The following is a 27,982-nucleotide window of genomic DNA, read 5'->3' as shown; positions in this document are numbered from 1 at the left end:
GATGCCTTTGATGCCTGAGATTTAAGCTTGTGTTCGGCTCCCAACGTGGAGCATGGCAGGACATGTTTGTCTGTCTTATCTACACTCATGTTGTTATTAGCAGATAATATGGAAATAATTACATCACACAGATTGTAGCTCATCTGGTTGTGAACAGGATTGGGTTGATCAGAACACATGAAAGGAGACCTCAGAGCATGTCAGGGTCTGTATATGTGGGGATGACGTGGTCGATGTCTTTGAACAGTTGGAGTTATAAAACAACAGAGGAGCCGTGGGTTTCAAACATGGAGGGGCAGCAGCCCTTTGAAACATGACGAGTGAGGAAGTGATCAAAATGTCACAGTGTCAGGAAAAAGGCAGAGCAGAGTTGAACCTTTGAGTGTCGAAACATGTCGTTGGTGAAGTGGCTTAAACATGAGCAGTACGGTCCTGCAAAACGGATCTACAAACAGTTTCATCACAATAAAGCCTCAGTAAGAATTGAGCATGTTCCACATCTTAATTTGATCACATCTGTCTGCACTGCAGTGTTGCTACAAACTCCCACTACCTGTCTCGGGGAGGGTGTAGACGGAAGCAGACTGAGTCACTAGTGCTGCAACAAGGACTCGTTCACTTCACCGGTGAACGGATAATTGTGTTTGATGAGGCTGGAAAAACCACTGCTGGGGACCGAACCCCCTGCAACGTTACACCAGCCGCGGCCTTCAATCAGAACTAGTTCAAGTTGGTAACTTTTTTTAAGGTGCATGGATTTAGATATTGTGAATCTGTGTCAAAATTATATGTGTACTATTTTTCGAATAATGCTCCCTTCATGCAGTATGAATGTGGGATATAACAGGCAATGTATAACCAATCACTTGCATGGATTATAATCTGTATAATCGATATAATATGGACGTAATAAACATATACTTATGCATTAAAGATGATTTCTATTTTTAGAAGTGGTAGCACAGAAACAATGGTGTCAGAGAACGGAGAGTGTGCTTTTTTAATTGGAACATGCAAGGCCATGACTGAGAAATCCAGACACCGCTGTGTTCAAAGAGTTGCAGAAAACTCCCTTGAAGAAGGTCAGGTTGACACCATTAAACAGAAAATGGCTGGAGAGCACCCAAAACCACCTGAAAGCAGAAGTAATGGTGTATAAAGTTGGGGGTGAGATCAAAGGTGGGTGTGATAGGAGGGGAATCATAGCCATGCTCCACAATAGGAGGAGAATATGAAATGGCATAAAAGAGAATGTGCTGTGAGAGGAAGTCAGTTTCTCCACAGATCACTCGGCATGTTTGCACTCTGATCTTTTTTTGAGTTACAGTAAATTTATGTTGCATTTAACTCAACTGGACTAAAGTGTTTTTAATGAAGAAGAATTAAGCAGGGTGTGCTGTGTAGACCAGAAGAAATCTGACCCAGCTGAGGGTTTTCCTCCACATCAGCAGGATACGACAGGAAAATCTCCCGTTATCTCAACTTTGTGTTCACACATTATCATTATCATCATTTACAAAGCCTGTGTTAAATAGGCGTAGCAGCAGTTTGTTAACAAGAGAAAGCAACTGCAAACGGCACAGTTCTTTTTAAATTAGATGAATTGATTGTATTAGTGTTTATATTGGATTTTATTTAGATATAACTGTCAGTGATGGTTGCTTAGCAGCCATTTTGCTAATGGTTTCTTGGCACTTGATGTGAATAATATGTCCGAAGTGGTTGCTTGTAATTATCACCTAAAGAATGTGGTGAAAGAGTTTGATTATTTCACCTTCCCTGATTGGCGCTTTTCCAATATTTAATCATATTGCATGGGATTAAAATATTGTATTTTACTAAAACCAAGAATATCCAACTAGTCAAAGCACATTTATCTGGGATCTGTCTGTGCAGAACTGCAGTGTTCCTCAAATAGGACAAATTACACAACACAACTTGTGCACAGCAACACACCGGGCTTTGTTCAGCAGATAAATATCACAGGTCTTAGCTTATTGTCACTGCATGGTGTGTTTACGCACGTTCTGTGTGTTTCACAGGTTTCTGCGTCGCCTGTTTGATACTGGTAATTTTTCCTCTTACCACCATCCCTGGAATATAAAGGTTACAAAGTGTGTTTTTAGCAGCACAAGAAAGAAAAGTGACAGTGACAGACAGGCCGGACTGACCCTTTTTTATTCCACGTTGTGGCCACATCCATCGTAATTATTCCTCATTGAAACTGTAACTGATTTTTAAGTGGAGAGGAGCAAATGTGTGTTAATGTGTGAGATGAATAACAGAAGAGGTGTAAGAGGTGTTGACAGGACCCCCATTATTAGTATCCCCACCTCACAGTGTGTGTCTGGCTTTCACACTCCCCGCTGTGTCACTTTCCAAGGTCAGATGATGTCCGTACATCCACAAACACCACAGCAGTGTTTTTTTTTTCTTTTATTCCCAGTAGCTGTCTGTTTCTCTTGAGCAACATTTGAAATTTGCTCTCCAGTGAGCAACAAGCCCACCTTTTTGTTTCCACCCAGCCTCAGTCTGAGGGGTCTAAATTAAGAGCAGCGGATTGCTCAGTGCATCGATTCTCTTCATGTCATCGACTTGTGTTTCATCCAAGGCTGCGCTGCGGTTTCACAAGGACTACTCTTCCTGAGTTGTAATCGAGTTTAACACAGAGAAGTCTGTGGTGTTTGTATTAGGGAATGAAATATCAAGGTGGAGAATATTTGAGTAGTGCATACTCGATATGACTGTGAGGTTTAATGTGGTTAACACTGGATTAATGTTCACAGGCCAGGAGAGACTTGATCATCTGTTTAGGACGGTAGAAATGTTTTCATCTGTAGTAAAGAAAATGTGACATAAAAAAACATGTTCATCCAGGCATTTAAATGTTCATCACTATAAATGTAAAATGATGAAGTCATAGCAATAATACTCTTTAATACAGATGGTTTCTAGGCTTGTAAACTCACTTCCCAATTGAATACCTTAAATCCTTATTTCTGTTTTTAGGGTGTAGTTTAAAATTTACTTAATATCCAGTCAGACTCATAGAACACTCTACAAATAAACCTAAGGAAATGACATTAAGGAAATAAAGATTTGTGCTAAAATAAATACATAAGGCAAATAGCAATCTAGTGACTTTTCATAAAACATTAAACTAATATATACCAGGGCGCATATGTGGCCAGGACCAGCGCTGATTACTACTATAACTATGCCACTGTGTTGACCTTTAATATTACTGACCTACTCACAGTCCATAACCCTGCTCTTGACTGGTTTGCAGTCACTACATTTCTCATCTTTGTTTTCTGTTTTGTCCTGATCTCATCTCAGCGATACCAGACGCTTTCTCAGCTCACAAACTCCTCACAGTCTATAGCCAATCATAACACAGGAAAAGTGACATTACTCATAACCAATTAAATATAATAATAATAATAATAAGCAGTAGTTGTACTCTACACCACATCCTCACCAAGGAAACTGCAAACAAGCACTTTACAGAGGCAGTCCAGGAGACAGGGATTGAAGAGAAATTAGGTATTCATGTGAAGGCAGGGAAAAGGTATGCAGTAGTGGGGGAAGCTTGGTCTGGTAGCTGGAAACATGGGGGTGAGGGTTGAGCTGGAAGCTGGGATCCAGGGCAAGGAAGCAGGGATATGAGACGAGACAAGTGGCTGGGGACTGAGGCTGTAACCAGAGCAGACGGGACTGTGAGGGAAACTGAGGACAGGGTTCAGCAAGGGGAAGAACTGAAAATACATGAAAAGTGTTTGAAGTGTAGACTGACGCTATGACCCAGCAGAGTGGAAGTAGAGTACTCAAAGAGGTCTTGATGACTGAGTTGAGGTGCTCTGCACACCTGTGTCCACTCACACAGTCAGACATGACACCCACATGGATGGAGACATGGGATCATGGCAACATATTTATTCAGAACTGCACAAATTTGAATGTTATGAATGTTGGTTTGAATGTTGAATGTTATGTTGGAAAAGAAAAACTGGTTAAAGGATATTTAGGGACAGATTAAATTACCCAGGGGCTACATCAATTCCTCTCTTTATCATTAAACAAATGTTAAATGTTGTTAATCAGTGTGCTTTAAAGGTGCTTAGAGGTGGATTTTATGACTTTCCAACAGAGCCGGTCTGGCTGTTTCTTCTTGTTTCCAGTCTGTGTGCTAGGCTAAGCTCACCAGCTGCTTGGCTGCACCTTTATGCTGAACAGACAGATACAAGAGTGGCATCAATCTTCTCATCTAGCCAGCAAGTGAATAAACATATTTAATAAAATGTCAGACTATTCCTTTAAGGCTTATACTGTACATATTTCAAATTACCATGCTTATCAGAATTCACAGATGGTTTGAAGTTTTCTCATCACTGCAGAGTGGAGGCGGCACTGACATCAGACAAGGTCACACCCACTGCTGTGGTGGAGGTGTTCACCATTTGGATTACAGGGATAATCCCTTTATTATTTGACAATATGTTACCTGAGTCTGCGCTGACCTCTGTGGTGATGTGATTGTGTGATCAGGGTCCGTTTGTGCAGAGTGTGTGTGTGTGTGTGTATATATATACAGTATATGTTATTACCCACACAGAGATGATTGTTTTGCCTTTTCTCCACATTTGAGTTATTGCCTAAACTAAGACACGGTTATCTGATCTTTGGCTGTGATTTGATCAATAGACAAAATTACCGCAGCCTCCCAAAAGGCCAATATTGTTGTGTGGTAATGGAAATGCACTGCCACATGAGCAATGCTTTCTCCCAAAGTAATCCACATTGATTTGTGGGGCCACTTTGATAAATTGAGGGGTTTTAGGTTTCGTGTTGGTCCATTGCACAGTGCTCCGTTCTCTCTGTGCTGTGAGTGGGTGTTTGAATTGATGCTTATGGATCAGTCTACAGCACACACCCTATAAGGGACCCTGTAAAAAAAATATCATAAAACACTTTGCATTTTTTTATATTCTAAAGGTTTAGAACACCTAATAAGTAGAGGGCATCCTCACTTGATTTTTTACTAATTATTTTCATATCCTAATGATAAGTGTGTGGGTGAAAATGCTCATTAATATTTATAAGTGTGCTCATTTGTGCATTCAGTTGTTACAGACTAGATGTTAGTGACATACAATTCATAATTCAGAGCAGCAGGAATACAACGAAAATGTGTTTTGGTGAAATGTGTCTCATTGGGAGTTCCTTTAGGTGGGAGACATTTTATCACCAGTGTGGCTGTAGCCAAATGGTTTTTCTTTCCATTAGCAGGAAAGTGTGAACACAAAGGACACAATTAAACTCCTCCTGAATGCAGAGTATGTGCGCAAGTCAGGTGACATTTACTGTACGTGCTCAGTAATGCTTTATTCAGGTGTTTTCCAGACAACATTGTGGTGGGACAGAAATTATTTGGTGCAGAAATGCCTCTGAAAGTTAATCATACAGCCGTGAAATTAAAAAACGAGGAGGCAAACAAAGCAGAACTGCACAGAGCCCAGCCGTGGAATGAAATGCTGACTCCACATGAAGCACAGAGCTGCATCAACAACAAACAAACCAACTAATCTAACTAACTGGGACAGAGAGATGGAGGAAATAGTATCATCATTTCTCATCAGGAGTAGCTGTAAATAGTACAGATTAGATTACATCCTACAAATTACAGTGTAAACATACTGACTGTGGTCCAAATGAAACACTTACCATATTTACCAGTTTACCGGGTCCAAGGGAATAAGTACAATAAAAGAATAATATTTTATAGTCTGCGTATCCAGTAACTACACTTTAATTACAGTGAAAAATGAGGCACCTTGTTTAACAGCATACATACGAAGGACTTATAGTTAATGAATAAATTAATCTTTATTCAAGCTTCGTACACTTAAAAGTGATCTGCCAGTGTATTACAAGGCAGAAAGCAGATAGTATAGTACAGTATATGCATATTAGCACTGTAATAAGGCATCTGTGTCATATTTTCAGTGATTTGCCTTGGCTGTAGCCGCCCTGTCCAGGTCGGGTGTGTGTTTACCGCTTCTGAACAGATTACTGATAGGCTAATATACAATTTCTCAGGTAAATGGCAAGGGGAATGAATAACATTTAGGAACTGGTAGAAACAAAACAAACCAAAAAAAAATCCAAGACTCTCAGAATCAGTTTATTTATTTTTCCTTGAAAATTGTCAGCAGGTCACTTGTCATCCAGACTAACTAAAGGAAACTTCTTGCTGTCTCTATTTTTCAGTGTACATTGTGAGCAGACATAGAAGCTGGTACATGAAATAAACAAAGCCAGAACACAACAGGCAGAGTATCAGAGTTTAGTCCATGAATCCACCTGGATAGCTTCAGTTCCAGTGACATTTTGACCGATCGGAGCATCTAATGGGCAGCCGCAGCGTGATGTCGGGTTGTGTCTGTCAAAAGGTTGAATCTGGCTCAACTTCTCCGCCACAGGTCCCTGCATTTTCTTTGGCAACCCCACAGCCAAAACACACTACTGCCACTCAAATGAATGAAAAAACCTGCGTTTTCTCCAGGCCCACGGGCCTTAAGTTTGTCACTGTCGCTGTATATACTGAATAATCACACTTTCATTTGTGGGCTGTATTCGAAAGTTTTACCAGCAAAACAAATGTCAGCAGAATAGAGAGTTTGCCAAAGTGAGTTTTTTTATTTCCTACAACTCTATAAAAATTGGCCCTGAGAAGAAACCATAAATCACGTCACTTGGAGAAAGATTATGCCTTCAGGGTGTTCTCAAAGCAATACTGTATGATGTAGTAGCATTTTAGAGGAATGTGTTTCTTTGTAAAACTAAGACCTTTTGCAGACGAATGAAATACACGTTATTCCAGTTATTCTCAGAGCACATTTAAGATAATGCTCTTTCCATCACTTCCTCTTACATATCTTACAAACCCACACCTACACATCCCACAGGATTAAATATAGAAATAATTAAGAGGCAGTGATCTCACATGAAGTCACAGACCACAGCGCTGAGGTTACACTGTGAATTTTCTCATCGGTTTTCAGCTGCACTCTGTTTTGTTTCTAGGCTTGCATTCTTTGTGTAACACTGCATAATCATGTATAAAGTGTAATTAGTGCTCCTGTCAATTGCTCTTGGCCTCACTAGTAATCTTCAATGAGAAGGGAGTCAGCATTGCTCATCTGTTTATGGTCTCTTTGATGAAATGATGAATGTGCTGCATGGACGACTGCGGTCACATGAAGCTAAGTGTGTTCATTAGTGTGAAGCGTACTTTTCTTGGGCGTTGTTGTACAATTATTCTGATAATGAGCTTGGGAGACATCTCACAACCTCCTCAGTCAGAGTTGGCTGTTTAAAACTCTGGAGAATATTTTGATTAACTTTTATTTTGTATCTTTTTGTCCGCCAAAATGATTTTTGTTGGATTTTGTGTGTGCAGAGTTAGCTCAGACTCACTTGATGAAGCGCGTGGGTAATGTCTCTTTTTAAAAACTAAATTTGGTTCAATTAGATGACAGTTATTCCACATTAAGATCTGCAGACTTTAAATCATCACAATTTATGGTTTGGAAATTCCCACTTAGGACAAAACCAGAAACCCAAGATCCTCCCAAATCCTCCATAACTTTATAATAACAGGGTCGAGTCATGTTGTGGGTTTAATGGTTTTTTCTCTCACTCAAACAAATAGGATTTAAATTATAACTATTCTATGAATGTATTAAGATTGTTTTTATTACATTAGTAAATAAACTGAGTTCTTTGCATTATTCTTCAGTTTCCTTCTTTACGTGTGAAACATGAATATTGTTTTTTAGCTTTTGCTGGTGGCATTTCCCTTTTTGAATAAAATATGATGTGTGTTTTCACATTTGAAGTAATGAAGTCATAAAACATTCATGAAATTAGTTGCATGAACTGTCACAGCATTTCAGGATTTGTCTGTTCTGTCAAAAAGAGCATTGACATGAATCTTTATGGGAAATGTCTAAATGTTGACAAATATTGATTATATAGCTGCACACAACTTCATTATAGTATGTGTATACAGTGTGTTTATATATATATATATATATATATATATATATATATATATGTGTGTCCTCTTTCTTTCTTTCTCTTCCTATGCATTCATCATTTAAAACATTTACTAAACATTTACATAATTTTCTATCTTTCCTTCTATTCAGTTTTTTTTAAATATACAAGAAATTATCACAACCAACAATGACTGCACAAACATAAATGTGGCTAAATGCAAATCTTCGGACAGAAATTTGGAGCTTTGAAGAGAGTGAGAGACTGGGACACTGGATCCAATGAACTACAGACTACTTGAGTTTGAATTTAAGATAACCACAGCTTCTGTCTTGTGTAAAGGTGGAAACTATAAAGTTTTTACATCCTTGTTTCAAGCCTGCAGGGAGTGGACGTTTGATACTCAAAACATGGAGCTTTAAATCACTTGGTCTCTCTTTTATTCCTGAAGAGGAGAGGAGAGGAGATTGTGCAGTAAAATCCTTGTGAGTGCATCGGCCTGTCTCTTCCGCTCTCTTCAAACTTTGAGTAAGGTCGTATCATATGAACTGCTTTCACCCCAGGCCACGGCACCCAGCTGATGTGTAAGGGAGAACATAACCCAGCAGCAGGCTTGCTTTGGCTCTGTAAAAAAAGAGACTGAAAATATTTAAACAGCCATGAAATCGCTGTTTTGTAAATAAGAAAAGGAATGACGCAGCAGGCTCAGATATATCATGAGCATGAGGTTACTATGATGATGTAAACGCGAGGTTAGAGTCTGACACCTAAAGATTACTTTGCCCAGGGTTTATTTTCCTGTTTTTATGTAGTGTAACAAACGCGCCACACATGTGTGCTCATAAAGGCCTGGTTAACTGATTAAAGCACAGGCACAGTGGCAGTAAAGCCTGCAGCTTTAATCATGTACAAAACCAACGGATGCCAGCTGCCTCACTTCAGTACAATCATCAGTATTTAGATGTGTTTTCTCTGTAGTGGGAATATTGTGCCAGAGATAGAAACATCTGAAACCCACTGGCCGTCCTTTTAAGTGTCAACCAGATGAATGTCTTTCAAATCATGGCTGCTGACAATCAGATAGTGAACCAGGTTCAATGCGCTTGAGACAAGTCCTGGAGTATACATCTGTGATTCAGGGTGATCAATCACAGTGTGAGTGTGTGTGTGGGTTTTTGAGAAATTAGACGGCGGTGAGTGAACCTTGCGGCTGTAATCATTTACAGAGATCTTATTCAACGTTAATTGCATTTTGACTTGAAAGTGTCGCTCGGTCGCCCTGCCTGTGAATGACAGTGTGCTGTTTTTTGTTGGTTTCTTTTAATGACTTGATTTTGTGGCCTCGGCAAACAAGCTTTCCCAGCAGCACTGAGAGGAGACGATGTGTCTGATCAGACAAAGAATTTGGAGCAGATACAAAACTCTTTCCGATCCTACAAAGCAAAATCCCCTCTAATACTGAAGATAAAATCCAGATCAATCCTTTTGTTTTTTGTTTTTATAATTCAACAATATTTTGGTGAAAATCATTAACTTCCTGGACGTCCCTATCTGAGGATTTGAAGCAAGCAGTATCCTCTTCTTATCCTCTTATCCCTTAAAATCTTTCAGATAGTGAATTGACTGAAACAAAGATATAATCCTGTCTTCATTGTTAGGTGATCTCTTGTTTTACACCATAAATGTGTCAAAAGACATTTTCAAAATCCCCTCCCCTTCCTGTAAAACACTTTAAAGACTGAACTCGATTGGATGGGGACTATAGATGATTTTAACCATGCCCATCATATAAAACTATTATATATTTAATATACTTTATAATATAATGTGCTATATTAAAGGTGTGTGTTTGGATATTAGTTAGAATATGGGTGAAGTCTAATTTATCCTCATTTCTTCCTCTTTCTCCTGATCTAACAAAGTGTAAGAGGGGACTTTTATTTTTTATTCTTTATCTTAGTTTGAAATTTTCATAAAAGGATATTTTGCTCCATTTGCTTACCCAGCAAACCACCACTCAGCTCACACAAACACACACACTCTCTCCTTTCAAATCTGGTTGGCTGCAGGGCGAGATTATCCTGTCAGCACAGGAGTGAAAGCCTGATTCAGCTGTTGGTGTCACTGCACCCGTATACAGGATGGATGTATGGCTGGCTCGCTGCTGCACACTGCTGAGAAGCCGCAGCCCTAACCTCCTGAATTATGACCACGGAGGCACATCAAAACTTTGAGCGTGAGTTTGCGGTTGAAGTTTGGTTACTTAGCGTCACATCCAGGTGAATCAGCACCTACTTTGTTCCTCTCACTGACACCAATGCAGGGTGCAACTGTTGCAACAACTAAATTTCAAGAAAACAAAAAAAATGAAAGAAAGCTTTAACAAACTAATAAAAGAAAACCTGCACCACATCGCAGCCCATGTGTGTTCATGTTCATGCATGGAAGGTTTGATGTGACCCTTGAGAGATATTTTTCATCGCTACCAGGTGAAACAAAACCACTTTCTGCTCTTCCATCATTCAAAGGGCTCTGTCGTGGAGCTGCACGGCCTCTCTTTGTAAATGTTTTGTGTGTCTTCTAGTTGATTTTCTCTGCTATGAAGATTTAACAATGCGAAGGAAACGCAGACTCTGTCATCCGTTGAATTTCATTCCAGTGGTGTAGCCAGCAGGGCCCCACAGTGCAAACATATCTGGATAATTGAAAGGAAAGGATGTTTTCTTTTCTTTTTCTTTTTTTTCACACTCCATGTTCATTTGTTGCGGCATCAAAGAAACTCTCTCTCAGAAATGAGAAGTGGCAGTCCATGTGTAACTTGTGTGAGTGTGTGTTTGTGCTCATGCATGTGTGTCGGGCCTTTTGTGCGAGATTCAGAGAGTCTGATGGCGATCTAAATCAGGAAGAGAAGCTAGAGAGCTGCCTCTCCTCTCCGCTCCTCTTTTATCTCTTTCTTTCTCTCAGCTCACTCACAACCAATCAGACCTGCTGTGTTCTCACGACGCTTGTGGTGCACAGAAACAGGTCAAGGGTTTCTCACCCTCACCAGTCATTCCCGTCTCGCTTCAGTGACTTTGTCTGAAATGGACATTTTGCTCGAAGAACACTGTGACTGACCAAGCAGGGAAACACATCAGAAAGCAAGGCATGTTCATCATGGGCTTATGGTATGCTTGCTTTTAATAGTAATAGCACGTATGCACGTTGTGTGTACCTGGAAGATTAAAACGTATATCCATGGTGAGCAGATCCGGCTACACTCATCCTTGGCTGACACTGGAGCATTTTGCTTGGGAACGTTAGATTTCGCTCTGCTCATTTCTTGTCAGCTCTCCACTATTAGCATATCAGAGCATTTACCCTCCTTATATTTACGTGCTGTCTACACCGGCTAGAACCAGCAGGTCGGCGGTGCTTCAGCAGCAGCAGCTTCACTCCTCACTGTCTATACAGGATGTGTTAAGGCGCAGTGCTACCGTGTAGGTCACCTGCTTTTTGGCACACAGCCTGATTCACAAACACTGGACCCGGGAATGACCGGTGAGGGTGAGAAAAAAAGAGGGAAAAGACTCGAGTCCTGTGTAGATAAGGTTGAAAATGATAGTGATGGTGGACCTACTACCACTCAGATTTAACCTGGAGAGGTGTGCACTTGAACCAGAGCAGAGACTAAATATTATTTCCATTAATATTTAATATGGCGATCATTTTCTCAATTAAGCGAGTTGTAAAATGTCAGAAAACGATTAAAAAAAAGTCTCCTGAAAACAAAGGTGACGTCCTCAAATGTCTTCTTTTGTCAACAAACCCAAATTCATATTCAGTTTGCTGTCAAAGAGGATTAAAGTAACCAGAACATATTCATATTTGAGAGGCAGAAATCAGAGAATTTGGACATTCATTTTATAGTTGACAAGTAATCAATTAATCTACTAATCATTGCAGTTCTGTCTTAATCCTTCCCTTGGCATTGATGCTGAGGTCCATGCTTATGAATTGACTATATAAGATATTGATACGGTATAAAGTTTGGGCTGTTCACCTCGAGTAGAGAGCATGCATCTATATTTCGACCAGGATCTCGTTGTTTAATGGACAAACATGAATAGTACATATACATTTAATGTGGACATTTTTATCTAATGGAACCTTGTAAATGTTGTATAGGAGTGTCATCATACTCCACGTTGACCTGCCGTCTCGCTGCAGTGGCTGATTACTACAGTAAAGCCGCCGCCCCCCTCTACTACGTTATTGCTGTGATACAGACTGATTCACATGCAGACGGACGGACGTTCGTGCCTTGACTCGTGGATTCATGCGGAGGTACTAGAGACCTCCATGAGTGAGAGGAGAGGAGCAAAGGGGGCGTGAGATGCCACGCCTCCAGGCAGCAGCGGCAGCCAACCTGCTGTTGTGCCACTGTTTCCATGGCAACGGCGGCAAGGTGCTGCTACTGCTGCGCTCCAAAGCAAAGTGATGATATACACAAGATGGGGGAGGGGTTAGGGAGGAGGAGCAGGTGGTGGGTGGAGAGAGAGAGAGAGAGAGAGAGAGAGAGAGAGAGAGAAGGGGAATACAGTCGGAAACGGATGTCAGGGGGAAGAAAAGGGGGATCTGGAGGAGGACCGCTGCTGTGGATGAAACAGCGGGAACACGAGGAGGCCAAAAGCAAACGTCTGTTAGCTTTGTCAGCATGAGCTTCGCTTACACTGTGTGGAGCCAAGGACGAGGTGACATCAAACACCTCATGAACCCTCCAGTGTGGCTATATATGTTCATACATACACATACAGACTGTATGCAGATAAATACAGCAGGCCATACACACTTACACACACATTTTGTGCCACTTATTTTATGGCCGGCAGAGGTTACTTGAAGGTTACTTGAAGCCGAAATTGTCACACAAGCATTAGGAGTTCAGCTCCCCTGATGATACAGCTCACCTTCATTTGTCTTTCATTTGGGGGCACACACACACATATACACACAGAAAAAAATGTTCTTCAAGGTGAAACACAAGGTGATTTTTCTATCTTATCCACATTTAGGGCTTCATTCTTTTCCCTCATGTGAACCTCCTGATGCAGCTCCAACAACTAAACAAGCTGTTTTTGCTCCAAAGCAAACCTGATACCTTGATTGACATTCTTAATTGGTACCATTCATCCTAAAAATACAAATTACTGGTGTGTTTTTTTTCTGTTTCTATGAGTGGCACTTATGTAGGAGGATATAGTATTTATAGCATAAATAATTATACACTTTTTTTGTAGGCGCCCCTCTAAATGAATCTAAACTGCAGTGCAGGATTCAGCAGGGAGAGCAATAACATGAAGTGCTTCATTATAGTAAACCCAAAGGACACATATCAGAGATGCGAGATTCACAGAATTCACACAGCAAGACATACAACATGTAGTGATATATATGGTAACAGACTAGAACAGGAGAAAACATGGTTAACATGGTTATTGTTTTTGCATTATTGCTACATAATGTTTTATTTCTTGTGGTCTTGTGCTTTTGCAATACTGTCTCAATATGCAAGTAAAGCCCCTTTTGATTTGATTTGAACTGAGGTTGGAGTTGGATCAAAGTATTGGACAAATTGAAAGTCATGATTGATGAGAAGAAAAGATGAAAAGTCCGGGGAGTTATTACAATTTATCCTGAGGGGAACATGAATGTCTGTAAAGAATTTCACAGCAATCCATCCAAAGGTGGTTTGGATATTTCTTTGCAGAGCAGCTGACAGAGCTAGCTGCTTAAAATCAGCATCATGAAGACGATTCACATTTGAGATGATCGAAGTCACCTGATGATGAAAAGAAAAAAAAAAAGCTGACTGACAATACTGTACACTCACATGTAGAAGACAGCTCCCTTACAGATGTGCATTTCATCAGCAGCTCTTCGATTTCATTAAAGAGTAGTGAGTTCCCCTGGATGTGTTCCGCTCAGCCTTATTCTGCAGACATGCCTGCACTCACAGGCAGAAACGCACACTCAAAGCTGTACACACACTTTCACACATGTCGGATTACTCTGTGCTAAAGAGGCTGCAGAGCAGGAAGAGCTCAGAGGGAGACGGTTGACTGTGGAAACACTTTCTTGTCCTGACCAACAAAAGCAAAAGTGAAAGGAAATAAAAGAGGCCGTTTCAGTTGAAAGAGAACAGCAGGAGAGGAACCGAATGAGAGGGATTCAGGCAGTTATAGTGTGTGTGTGTGTGTGTGTGTGTGTGTGTGTGTGTGTGTGCGCGTGCCAGACAGGTCTGTTTAATTTGGCTCCACTGTTTTACTATGTATGTGTCGTATGTTTCTACAGATCATGTGATGATGTTGTGGGGGGATTCTGTTTGACCCAGCGAGGGTCCCTGCTCCTTCTCAGCACAGCAGCTGATGTGAAGTCATTATGGATCCTGGCAAATGGCCAATCTGTGGTTACCACGGCAACCACACTCACATCCATCTTGGCAATGATGATGTTTGAGAAACGGCCTGCTTTCTAAACCCTCGCTCTCAGTAATGGCTTCTTTGAATGGCACCATGCATAAATGAATAAGAATAAGTCCAAGACTGCGATTTAGCCAAGAATCCATACTTGCATATGTTTTTTTTCTAAACAGTAATATGGAGTCATAAACATCTCCACTGTTGTGTGGTTAATTATGGAAGTCCTCATTGTGGATATTATGATTAAGAGGTTTTCTATTCATGCCCCTTGGGAATTGATTTTCCAGAAGGTACAACACCAAATAATAATAATAATACATTGTAATTTAATATTTTGGTCTATTCTGCATCTGTCTGAAAAGAGATTTTTTTTTTCTGCTCTTACTGAGGTTGTTGTGGAGTTTTTAGGAGGCTCTAAGGACAGCGTGTGCAGTCCAGATTGTAAAGCCCATTGAGGAAAATGTATGATTTGTGAATGTGGGGTTACATACACAATTTTTGGCGTAAGCTTTAGTCGTTGTTGTTTGTTTGTCGTTGTGTATTTTAATTATAGTCATAAACTCTCTTTGTGTTGTTTTGAGGCTTCACATTTGCAGTGTTTTAACAAGCTGTGACCTCTTACTTAAACCTCTTTAACACGCTTCAAACTAAAATGTAGGTTCTAATTTGTTTGTCTGTGGTGACTAATTGCGGTTCTGTTTTCTTATCTATGTGTAACATTTGTTCCTATGATCTTCTAATAATTTAGCTTGATATGTTTACAGTTCTGGTCAGTTTGGTTCAGTTTTCTCTCATTACACAACCATTTATGGAATATGTTGTTTTACATCAAGAGCCAGATTTCTACCAGATACAGTAGAGTTTATACTGACTGTATATTATTCTGTATATAGTGTAGCGCTTATGCAACAATCATAAATGATTCCCAAGCACATACTACCTACTACATGCACATGGTTCCTTTCATTAATCATCAAGTCTGTCCTTACCTTGACCGATGTAGCTGGCAGGCTGAATTGGTATCTGTGTGTTGTTTGTGTATACACAGAAAATAATCTAGGGAATAACAAACGACCTTGTGCTTTACATCTGAGCAGCCCTTTATTTATTATATATGCAAAACTGGCTTTGAGAAAACAGAAACGGGACACAAAGACAGACTAACAGAAGCACAAGATGTTTTTAGGCAAATAAGCAGTTTGGACACGTCAGCAGTAATTATTGACTCTGTTGCCATTAGGAGAACTCTATAATTGAATCTTTGACAAGTTTTTGACTTTGACTAACAAAACAGAGCTAAACCTTATATTTCATACTCAGTATCAAAGTTCATCAGGTTATTAAGAGGCCAGAGCAGAGCTCCAAGACCAGCAGAGAGATGTAAACTCTCCACTGTGTCCTGAATCTGCCCCGGGGTCTGCTCCCAGTCAGTAGCACCCAGAACAAATTCAAGGAGACTGACTGCTGACTCCTCTGAAAGTGCCTCGACATGAAGGTCTTTCCTGGAGCCCATTACTCCATCACAGAAACTCAGACCAGACATAAACTCAGCTGCTTGTATCTTCAATTTTCATTCGTTTAGTCAGTACTCCAAATCTCTGGGTCAGTATAAAGATTGAACAAGACATTGAGAACTTTATTTTACAGCCCAAGGCACACAAACCTTGTACTTGAATCCTCATCCTGATCGTGACACACTTCACCATAAACCACTGCAGTACACGGCACATCAGAGGTAATGAACAGAGGGGCATCATCTGCAAATAATTCAGTATTTAACATCACCAAAGTCTCCAAACCAACAAAGTTACTTTGATTTAAACTGAAGTTCAACAAGTCTTTTAGCTTTTTTTTTATTTCATGTGGACATTTAGTTCTCACAGGAAGGAAGCGCAAAAGCACACAAACACCCACACAGTGTGTGTTGTTGGTACAATACAATAATTATTTTTAGTTTCCATGACAAATATCAAAACACTCTTCCATGTTTTCTATAGTGCAGGGGGTGTTGTGTACTGAGCTGTGTGTGTGTGTGTGTGTGTGTGTGTGTGTGTGTGTGTGTTTGTGTATGTGTTGTGTGTGTGTGTACCTGAATTTGATGTAGCGGTTACACACACTTGGTGCAGACAGGGTTTCTCACATGCAGCCAGTCATGAAGCAGTTTGTTTTCACACCAGCTTTCAGAGAATTTTATTTCTAAATGTTTGTTGTGGTGGGGCATTGACTGACACGTCACCTTTGGGTGTGTGGGTATAGAGGTGTGTGTGTGTGTGTGTGTGTGTGTGTGTGTGTGTGTGTAGGTGTTAGTTGTCAGAGTATCAGAGCATTCTTTCATGGCGATGACACTCACTCCTCTAAAGCCAAAGCCTCGCTTTTATCTCTCTGTTCCATTTACACTTGTCAGTACTTTGTGTGAATCTTCATGATCTTTGTTTGTTTTGTTTTTGTTTTTTTTTCGTTGTTTTTTTTTTTTTTTTATTTGTGTTTGTTTTTTTTTTTTTTTGTGACACACAGGATACACACAGAGAAAAACCTTGTGGTTTCATTTAAATCCTGAAATATCGCCGTTTTTACAGTTAATGACATTTTTAGTGCTCACTTTATCAAATCATCTGTCATTCTAAGTTGTTTCCCACCAGCTGTGTGTCACTTTAGCTGATTTGCTTAATGATATGAACATCCAGCTCTGCTAACAGCTAAGATTAGATGTCTTTAAATGTTAAATTAAGACGCTGTTTTCTGTTCCTGAACACATTTCTCTTGTTTGTTCTGAAACTTCTGCTGGAAAATATTTACAAAGTTGATATGATTAATATCTTATCTATTAATTTCAAATTCTTTATTTCAAAGGACTAACACTACATGTCGAGAGCTGTGACAGATCTAACTTGTTTACGTTGAACAGATTTAATTTAAATGTCCTTTATAACAGTTATATAACATTATTTTACCTCATATTCTGTACTGCACCAACACGTCTCACAGCGACTGACTAACGCCTGTTATAGACTGCTATAATTGCTGTTCTATCGTGCAGACTAAAACAGTTTATGAAAGTGGTGATATCACATTATCAGGTTTAGTGCGTCTTTAAAAAAATCCTGTTTGTACAGACTTTTAATTTTTAACTTCTCCTGTTTCGGTGTTGTTTTTCCTTGCTTTTAAAAACTTTTTAATTGGTCTTAGAATACCAAGAAAAATGCCAACACAATGTTTCAGCATTTTTTTAGTACATTAGTGGGTGTGTGCTTCCCAGGTTTCAGTGACTAATGCTTCTAAGTATTGCATGTTAATCCTGTTCTGGGAGCAGCCAAGGGGAAAAGCCTCCAGTGACTGACAACCAGAAAGACCATCACATGGTTCCTGCTCTCACGTCATTTCTTCCCTCAAACTAACAGATACACACAAAAACACACAAAGGTACACACTATAGTTCTTCAACACATGTGCACATGAGCACACAGACACGCATTGCACAGTGGATGATATGACAAGATCAAGAGAGAAAGATCTTTCACACATTACAGTCTCTGCTGCAGTGATCTTTCGACATCAGTATATCTGTTTGTGTTTTATGTTTACTCTCATACTGGTCCAACCGACGTGCTCTATGCTTCCATATCAATGTCATGAGAAAAAATGATCTACAAAAAGAGTGAGATGTGGTGAAGGAAAATGGAAAATGAAAAATGAAACACTTGACTTGACACAGATCCTCAATTGAGATATTTGATCCCTAATCTTTATACGCCTAACCTTAACAGATATCTGCATATGAAGGCAAAAGAAGTGTTCTCCGAGTCCGAGTAGTAGAGACCAGTCACATTTGACCGGGCTTTTGTTACGACAGTGCATGTGGAGAGAAAAAGAGGCAGAAGACAATGGCTGAAATGGAAAGTTGGAACCTATTGGCTATTTTCTGACCACATTATTTATTTATTATGTTTTGTTAATAGTGTTCATATGCATATCTGTTTTCTGGATATCTTCTGGCTTCAAGGCCTGTAACCTCCAGAGGCTAAATTGTCATCAGACAGCAGATGGGTCTTCTCACGTTATACAGATCAGTATAGTCTTGACACACACAAATCTACGCACTGATTAAACTGAAGCATGTCCTCGATCACATTTTGCTTGTTCCCAGCCTTGATTCCTATTCAGTCCTGTGATCTTGTAGTTTTTACACTTCATTGTACCAACCGGGAAGTAATTAATGCAGGAATAATGATTTAAACTCATTTGCCACACACATTAGCGTATTGAGGTAAACATCATGTCATGTCTTATCCAGCGCCATGCAACTCTGAATTTCTAAAAGGAATAGGTTGAGCTTTATAAGTTGCATAATTATAGACATTTCTGATGAGGCTGAAATAGTTGGATAAGTAACCGGGAACTGCATTATGATAGGAGCTCAATTCATTCCTGATTGTACATTGTGCGTTTGCTCTCTGATGCCAGAAACAGCACCAAGCAGAGAGAGGGGGGAAAGAGAGAGAGAGGCTTGTATTAGTGACACAACATCTCTGGACTGTCGCAGTCCCTGACACAAGTATAGACAGACTCAATGTTACCTGCAGTAACACAGCAGTAACACAAGGCTCCGTCTCCTGCTGCCTACTGCAGGTTATATACCAGCATTGAACAGAGCAGACTGCATAGAGACACAGTCGGATGTCAGATGGATGCGGCTGCAGCTCTTCACGTCTTCATCTGGGTTCCAGTGATCACTGGAGATTTTTTATTCAAGCTAGCTGTTTTTTTACTTTGTGGCTGTTGCTTGTTTGAATAGTTTAAAGCTTCATGCTATCTTCATTTTATATCTGTAATATAGTAAATTGTGTATTTTGGCAAAAGGGAAATTGTAGCAATAATTTTCCTGCTTCACAGACTTTGGAGGAGAAGTGACAAAACAAAAAGAACAAAGACAAAGTAGTTTTTCTGTGTGTATATAAAGACAACTAATGAAAGTCAATTGTCAGTGAGTGTAGGCATTTATATACATTGACAAGTGATTTTCACACATCAGAGATGTGGGCTGCTTTGGCAAAAATAGACCCAGCTTGTCAAGATAGTGAATAATAAAAGAGACAATAGATGTTGGCACACTGGTTAGAAGAGCTGTGATTTGTCTTTGGCAGCCACAACAGAGCTGGACAGCTATATAATTGCACCCGGTGGACATTGGGCGTTATGGACTTTATGCTGGTGCTATCCAAGCATGACTCATGACAAAGAGTTCACTGCAACAAACTGAGTGTAAATGAAAACTTCAGAATCAAACAGAACGAACGCACAATGTGGTCGACTTCTCATCCTCTCAAGAGCAGGATTTAATTTCATATGCTTATCCGTCAAATTTGTGTAACTAAATGATGATTTTGCAGTTAGTTTGTTGTTTTATTCTCATTAAATCTCATTAAAAAGGCCAAAAGACTGAATGCATCATTTTAGCATATTAGTAAAACAAGCTGGCATCGTAAACATTCATATCAATGTTTTGTGATCCAAAAAACAAAAGTGCTTTAAAAGTCAAACTCTTGCATTGATGTGTTCCAGATGAGAGAAAATGTTTGTGGAGATTTATGACTTTTATGTGTTTTTAATAGTTTTCTGATGATGATGGAGCTCTGTGGTATGAGGCTCTGAAGTATAATCAGGCTGGCAATATTTGGATGGATTTCTGATGTTTGTTGATAATTATTCTTAAAAAAAAACAGATGTCTTATCCTTTAATCCATGGTCTCTGTGTGTGTGTGTGTGTGTGTGTGTGTGCATGTGCTCAAATGAAATATTGACATCCTATTCACGGGGTCCTGTGTGTATCAAGGTGAGTGGAGAAGTGGAAGATTGACTAGAGAGTGGAACAAGATGGAGAGGGAAATAGAAATGAGAAGGCTGGATAGAGAGTAGTGAGAGTGAGTGTGTAAGTGCAGAAATATACTGTGACTGTGTGGGCGCAGAGCAAGAGCAAGAAATACAAAGATGGAGTGTGATATGGGGAGGAATTGGAAAGGGAAAGACGACAAAAGAGAGAGAGTAGATATCAAGAAAGTCAGTGGAGAGAAGGAAGGAAGAGAGCAAGATGGAGGAAATGGGGAGACCATGTTGGTGTTTAATGGAGGGTGAAGAAGGGTGAAAGGCAGAGAGAGACCATGAAGGAATAGAGCTCCGGAGGCTATGAGTACCCTTTGTTCACACACATCTCGATGATATGCGAATTCACAGCAGGGAAAATGAAAATGCAACACCACACCCAGAGTGAAGCGTGCTGAGAAAATCAATACGTGCTTTTTTTTCCAAATCTAAATTTAACTTAATCAGGCATCTCTTCAAAAGAATACCCATCTGCTCTCTAAAGTGACATGCTTAACCAAACACAAACACACAGTTTGCGGTAGAATTGGTTGGATTCAAATCGAACAGATAGATCAATAACTGAATAGGAGTAATCTGTAGGAGAGGGAATCCAAGATGTGAAGTCCAGATAACTTGAATTGTTTCATTTCAGCCAAAGCATCAAGCTGCAGGGTAACTGATTCCAGGTAGATGGAGCATAAAATCCAAAAGCAAATCAGTGCTAATGGAAAAACCTGGAGCACAAATAAGTCCCGAGAGACAGTCTGATGAAGTCAATATGGTCGTCACACAAGATGTTGCATTTTCAACAAGTCCTCCAAGATGAACTACTCAATACTTTCTTTGTAACTGCCCCATGGAAGCATTTTCGCCCCGACCAGCAGGGCGACATCATCATTACAAATCACAAATCGCTCGGTTAAGGTTAGGGGACAGTTGTGGTCAAACCTACATTGACTATCATTTGGAAACAGGAAATGAACAGCAGTTTTTCAACCACCTACTATGTGGTCAGTCTACATCAGTGTCACCTGACGTCCGCCGAAGCTACAAGGATTTATTACCATAACTTAAACAAATGTTGTTTATGGGTATTTGCTGAGACAGTCTTACTTTTAACAAGAATTACTTCGTTAAAGTAAACGGCCATGACATCAGGTCACAGGTTAGCTTCACTTTTCTTTACTGTGCGCCTTAATACTGACATGAAAAGGGACTTTAGAGAGGGAAGTACTTTAATGTTTTATTTATTATTATTTTAATTTATGTACGTGTGTGTGAGCGGCAACCTCCATCGTGGCTGTGAAGTGAAACCTATGTGGAAGTGGCAAAAAACTGCAGATCCACAAATAGTCACTTGAGGCTGGCTACAAAACAAGGTGATCTTCATATTAAAATGCCCTCACAGCACAAATAAACTCTATCAAGGTTTAATTTAAAAGCATAATTGAGATTTTGATTGCAGTGATTGACAGTTGGGTTATTGCAACAACCAGGCGTCATTCCACATCCTTGCCCAACTTTGGATTAGTTAAGATTTTTATTTAGTTAGTGGTGTGAGAACTTTGTATACAATGTGGTATTGTAGATAAATTGTTTTTAGATCTCTTGTAAAAGAAGAGACTTCCTAAATAAATGGAGCTTCCTGTAACTAACGAACCATTAGGGGGATGACTCCTAAGATCACCTTGTTGTTCACTGGACTGTGGCTAAGTAATGGCCTGAGTTGTGATGTGTATCACAGTCAAATTACATCTGTGAGTAATTAAAGAAGTATGTAAATAAATACAGGATATCCCTGAAGTCAACATGTTCTACTTTCAGCAGCCTTTGAATTTATTTCAGTCACTGCCAACAGTCAGTTGAAAAGTGTATGGGATCCGGGTTGTGTAAGGAGCGAATCACAATTGTAAGAACCTGGCAACACAGAAGAATACCTTTTTGAAATCCTAAGCAACTGTAGCAAAATGTGGCATCACACTTCAAGTTGACTGTATTCAATCTTCTGTGACCACCTCAAACTACAGGATCACGGTGTTCACTTGTTACCAGCAAAAGGGAGAATAATCTGTACATGAGTTGAGCCTGTGAACACAATGAGCAGTTGACAAAGAAATCCACATCCACACTGAAACACCTGACAAATCTGAGCAGATGGACACAGAATTACAAAACAAGAGCGACAACTCCAACCTGATCTGTGTAGAAGATGATTTTTCAGTGTGTGTCTGCCAGAGCGCTCAAAGAAGAAGTGAACATATTGAAAGTCTGTGTTTGTGTGAAAGAGGACAGTTTGGTTTATTACAACTCTGGCCTTATTTTCATAGTGTTTGCCATCAGTTTAATTGGTAATGATAAAACTGTAGTTGCCAAAGTAATTGCTGAGATCTGGGAACATGGAGACAGAGCTACAGTGAAGTCTGACAAGTCTTTTACCATTTGCCTTCTTTTCCAAAGAAGTAGATTACAGTATTTGGCGGCGTAGATAAAAAAGGGTTCACATTTTCTTCAGCTTTTCAAATAGAATAATATAATATAATATAATATAATATAATATCACCACAGAAAACAAGTCTCATAGCATCAACATGCTTACAGTGATAATGCTAATAATGCAGATGTTATGCTGATGCAATCCTTACTGTATTCACCATCTTCATTTATCAGGTTAGTATATTACTTGCCAATTAGCACAAAACACAACATTTTTCTCCTCTCTGTCCAGTCTATACGTCATGTTATTTACCCATCTGTTGTGTCAAGGGAGTGAGATAGCCATATCCTCTGCCTTATCAGAATAGCGCCTGCTTTCCTAAACACAAGCAGACAGCTGCTCTGTATCTCCAGGAGTCAAGTCAGAGTGTCTCACAGCCTAAGATAACACCTAACACTGTCCCTACAATAACCTCACGACATATGCTTGACCCTGTGTAACCCCATATGTGGCATGCTGGAATAGAGAATTCCATCACAGTGCTGAGGCTGATGCAAAAATAAATATCATGGTCATAAACCAATGTGTTGGAAAAAGTGAAATTTTGACCAGATGCTGGCACTAGACGAAATGTTAAGGCTTAACCAAAGTCAGTGGGATTCATCTTCAGAGGACAATGAATGCCAAAGTAGTGAACCGACTGAGTAAGAGACAGATTGTTCTATCCCTAGAGACTAAATAACAAAAGAAACCATTTTAAAAAATGGTCTGCTCATGTCTCTTGCACCATCAAACTCTTATTTCCCAGATCGCTGCAGCAATCCATCATAAATATCCGTACTTGTCTGTTTCCACATAACTGTCGGTATTATCCACCTCTTACAGCTTCTGTTTTCTCTTCCAGGTGCTGCTCTCTGGACTCATCGGAGTGGTGTCATGGAAGAGGCCGCTCTCTCTTGTGGTAAGTGTCCTCTGAATGCCCACGCTCTGCTGCTAATCTGACAGCTCTAAACAAAGCGAAAATACCCAAGAGGGAGTCTTTCAATGTGACGATGGGATTGATGGAAATGACACGTACTTAACTTCTGAAACGAATGCTTTGTTTCTTTCCTGTTAGGGTCATGTAGATTAGCAGACACACTACACAACAATACAGATCATGACAAAGACATTAGTAACTACTGTATACAAGAAGACCTCAAGCTGTCACCTCAGGTCATAACATGATGTGACAGCGTGCTGACATACTGTATATAAACTTTGGTGCTTGTCACACTTGTGGTTTAACAGCAGTAGAAACTGTAGCTGTCTGTGAACAGGGCATACTCGAGTTGTGTTAAAATCCCTGGATCACAGCTCCAGTGCTGTATGTTTTCACAGCCACTGACCCAGAAACTACAGGACCAAAAATCAGTCAGAAGTCTTTGCAGTTTTCACTTTTCTTGTCTCTGCTTGCACAGATGAGTGATTGCTGAATTTTGTTTCTCAAACACACAGAGCATCTTTCTGGGTGAAAATCTTGTGTTCTGCCATGTACGCTCTGAACTCAGATCACAGGATGTTGGACCTCGGGCTTGTATATATCAAATTTTATCAAACTGCTAAAAGTGAGAATTTGTTAAATATGATTGCAAGAGAACAGGGTTTCTTAAATTGCTAGAATATATCTTACATTATTGCAGGAGCACCTTCTAACACAGTATACACGTATCTTTGGTCATGAAAATGAATAGTGTTTCTGTGGCACTATGTCTAATCAATCAGTCAGACTTCATTTGTATAGCACTTTTCATACATAACGTGTAACACAAAGTGCATCACACATTAAAACCCCATAAATGCATGACCAGGGCCCATATTTGGAAAACCTTTAAGAGTTGCACTGAATAAAGAAAGAGCCAACTTAGGAGTGGAAATGTGTGAGCAATAAGACACATTTAATAAGCTACTCACTCTGAATTTCAGGGTGAACATTTAGAGCAACACTTATAATTGCATGATCAATCACATGCATGCTCTTAGCAAGAACAGCCAAAAAAAGGAGCAGGATTCTCTCTCTATCTGCCGTGTTGTTCGTCCTTAAAAAAAATCTCTCTGCAAATAATTAGCTCTTCAGAGTCAGCTGTATTATTCATCACGGCCAATAATGTTTTTATAATCCCTCCAAAACAAGAGTTTCAAGGAGTCATTTGTCTCATAATAGAGCCTGAAAACCTTTAATTGACTGTCATGTAGTGAATGTTGTAGCTCACGCTTCCCTTACCTGCACGCGTGATGCATTGCATGACAAATCGTTTTTTCCCCCACATTTGCATTACAAAAATACACAGATGATACATACAGATGCATTCAGGTTTGCATGGATAATCTCATCTCATCTCTACTGCCAGATCTTATTGTACCCCTTCCCTATCACTGCACATCATTTGTCTCGCTCCCTTTAGTTTTATCACCTTGCTTCCCTGCTACACATATCTGCATCCCTTCACATTTCTATTCCCCTCCCCCTCTTTTCTTTGCCTTTATGTAACGTTAGACCACAGAAGGAGATCTAAATCATTTCAGCTCTCAGGGATCAAAAGAAATATCCCATCATTGAGGTGTGAGGGGAAATTGGTCACACTTGGTGCTCTGTAAAAGAGTTGAATCCTCTTACCTCTCTTTCCTTAAAAAGCATGACTAATTTACTGGAATAGTCTGTACCTGCCAGCATATAGAGATGTCAGCGCGTGGATACCACTTCCTGTCTTTAAAGGGGTCTAAAAGTTAATATCTGGAGCGGTTTCTGTTACTGCAGCATGATATATTCAGTCCTGACAATCAAGCTTTTCCATTTCTGGCCTCGACCCAGCGCTGACTGGCAGGTGACTAATACACCGGCTGGACGCTTTCAGTCCTGGCAACGCTGCATCAACCCATCTGCCAAATGTGGGTGGCCATCGTGCTTTGTAATAACTGGAGTTTCTCCAAGCTGTTTAAGCATATAAGTTAAAAGTTTTCACTCAGCTGACTTGTACAAGATTGGTCTCTTATGTAATAATAAAAAAAGGTCCGGGAGCTAATTCTATGATCTAAGATTCCACAGTTTAAATGATTCATTGATTTGATGTTTAATTTATGGGCATTTTTTTCCTCTACTGAACAGTTTGACAGCGAGGAAGCAGACAGGAAACATGCAACAAAGATCACCAGCTAAAATCACATTGTTGATGTGGTTATGTGGTACATGCAGCCATGGTGCTCTGCTTCCATGTTAAGTGCGCTGATGTGGTGCTTTTTCTTATTTTATGCAACTGTAAATTTATTGTATTTTTAGACATTTTGGAAAATTTGACTTTTTTGAAGAGAGTTGGATGAGATATCACTATCCTGTCCTTTCATGTCCATCAAAATATGTAGTTAGAGCGAGCAGCCAGTTAGCTTATAGATAATCTGCTGCTGGCTGAATCATCATTTAGAAGGAGTGGGTCTTCTCATCTGTTTGGAAGGAAGCAGATACATGTATTTGTCCTCTTTGCTATTCATTTATGGCTTAGTGAAATTGTGATTGGCATGTTTTATTATTTTTGCCACTGGCTGGCTAAATGATTCATTTAAACAAACTGACAAATTACTAACAAAATAATTGTTAGTTCCAGCTAAAACCATTAAAGTATAAAATATTAAGATGTATTCTACTTATAATGATCTGTCAGTATTATGAGACACTTCAAAACATTTGGAGCATTTGTAGATCTTATTAGAGAGACAGATATGAGTTATAAATGGAAAAGGCAAAAGAGCAGAAGCTTGTGCAACATCTTTGGTTCTGACACATTGCAGTCAAGTCAGCGTATGACACCTGGTGCAATGTTTTGGATGGTTGGAGACTTTGTATGTGAGTGGAAAAACAGTTGCACTATTGTGGAGAGAGGTCGAATATGAAATCCAGTCCACCACAAACTTTCCTTGTATACTCCACATCAAAGATATCAAAGGTGTTAAAATGTTGTTCTCGCTAGAAAACATGGTCTGAAGGAAATCCTCCTTGTCCACCTTATCTGAAATAGCTAATAAACATTGTAGTTCTCTATCCAGTCAAGTCTGCTGCATTAATGCCACAGCAGATTTACTCTGAGGCAGGAAAGAGACAAGACTACCCGCAGTCTTCTGCTGTTTGTGACTGTGATGGATTATGTGTTTAGAGAGAGACAGAAAGACAGAGAGCGAGCTAGAGGGCAGTAAATCCTTGTTTGCCCTGTTGGGAAACAAGACCATGCCAGTCTGCAGTATAGAGTATTTTTCTCAAGAAGCTTCAACTGTTGTTACTTTGTCGTTTTTAGTTTGTTTAAAGTTTAAGTATGTACAGTACACACAGCTCCACATGTGTATTTAAAGTACAGGTAATTCCATTTTAATCAGTGCTGTTCAATTCAATGTGGAGTTTTGTCTTTACTTTACCTGATACTCTGGAGTGAAGTGAAACATGGAGAGATTTAAATAATGCACAAGTACAGCATTCTTTAGGTGAAACGGTCACTGCAGGACTCCAGCGGACAGCTACTTTCATTCACGTGTCCACAGGGATGGAATTACAAGTTGTCCGGTAGTGACAGAGCGTGTGGTTGGTCCAGACTAAAATATCTATTGGATGGTTAGCGATGACATTCATGAAGCAGGGCTGGACTGTGACTGTTGAGCTTCTTCTAAATAAGACAATATTTTTCAAACTTTTCCATCAATGTTGTATGGATGGCATTCACAGTAAAACTCTCAGCAAATATTGGTTTGGCTACGACATTCATCATACCCAGAGGATTAATCCCATGGACTTGATTAATAAATCCTTGACTTTTCATCTACTGCTCTGTCATTGTTAGCACACTGACATTAAAGGTAGAGGTGTATCAGTAAACAAATGGATTTGGATGTGTTGAAAAGTGCTCATCTTATAGTTTTATTAGTGTGCACACATGTCTAAAGTGCCCTTTAATAATGTCTCACTTTCATTATATTTAGTCTGACTTTGACCTTGTTTGGGGTAAGCAGAACACACTCTTTACATCCATTTTTTTTATACACAGTACTGCCTTAATCAGGTTACTGTAATTTTGGAATATTTATGTCTATGTCTATTAATGCATCTGTCAGCTTGTTAGAGCTTGTGGAACAAGCATAAGAAATATTT

General features: G+C 39.7%; 1 protein-coding gene across 2 annotated transcripts in view; it reads left to right on the top strand.

Annotated features, from left to right (window-relative positions):
- The window catches only part of fam189a1 (family with sequence similarity 189 member A1), an 84,927-nt gene that overhangs the window by 15,000 nt on the left and 41,945 nt on the right, over positions 1 to 27,982 (top strand). For both annotated transcript variants that reach the window (XM_019260713.2, XM_010731436.3), the window contains exon 2: positions 23,720 to 23,776. In XM_019260713.2, coding sequence (XP_019116258.1) covers positions 23,720 to 23,776 — 57 coding nt within the window. The remainder of the gene's footprint in view (positions 1 to 23,719; positions 23,777 to 27,982) is intronic.

The sequence above is a fragment of the Larimichthys crocea genome, chromosome VIII (assembly GCF_000972845.2).
Source record: "Larimichthys crocea isolate SSNF chromosome VIII, L_crocea_2.0, whole genome shotgun sequence".
Taxonomy (NCBI): Eukaryota; Metazoa; Chordata; class Actinopteri; family Sciaenidae; genus Larimichthys; species Larimichthys crocea.
Note: the sequence above shows the minus strand (reverse complement) of the source record. Positions and strands in the feature narration are given on the sequence as shown.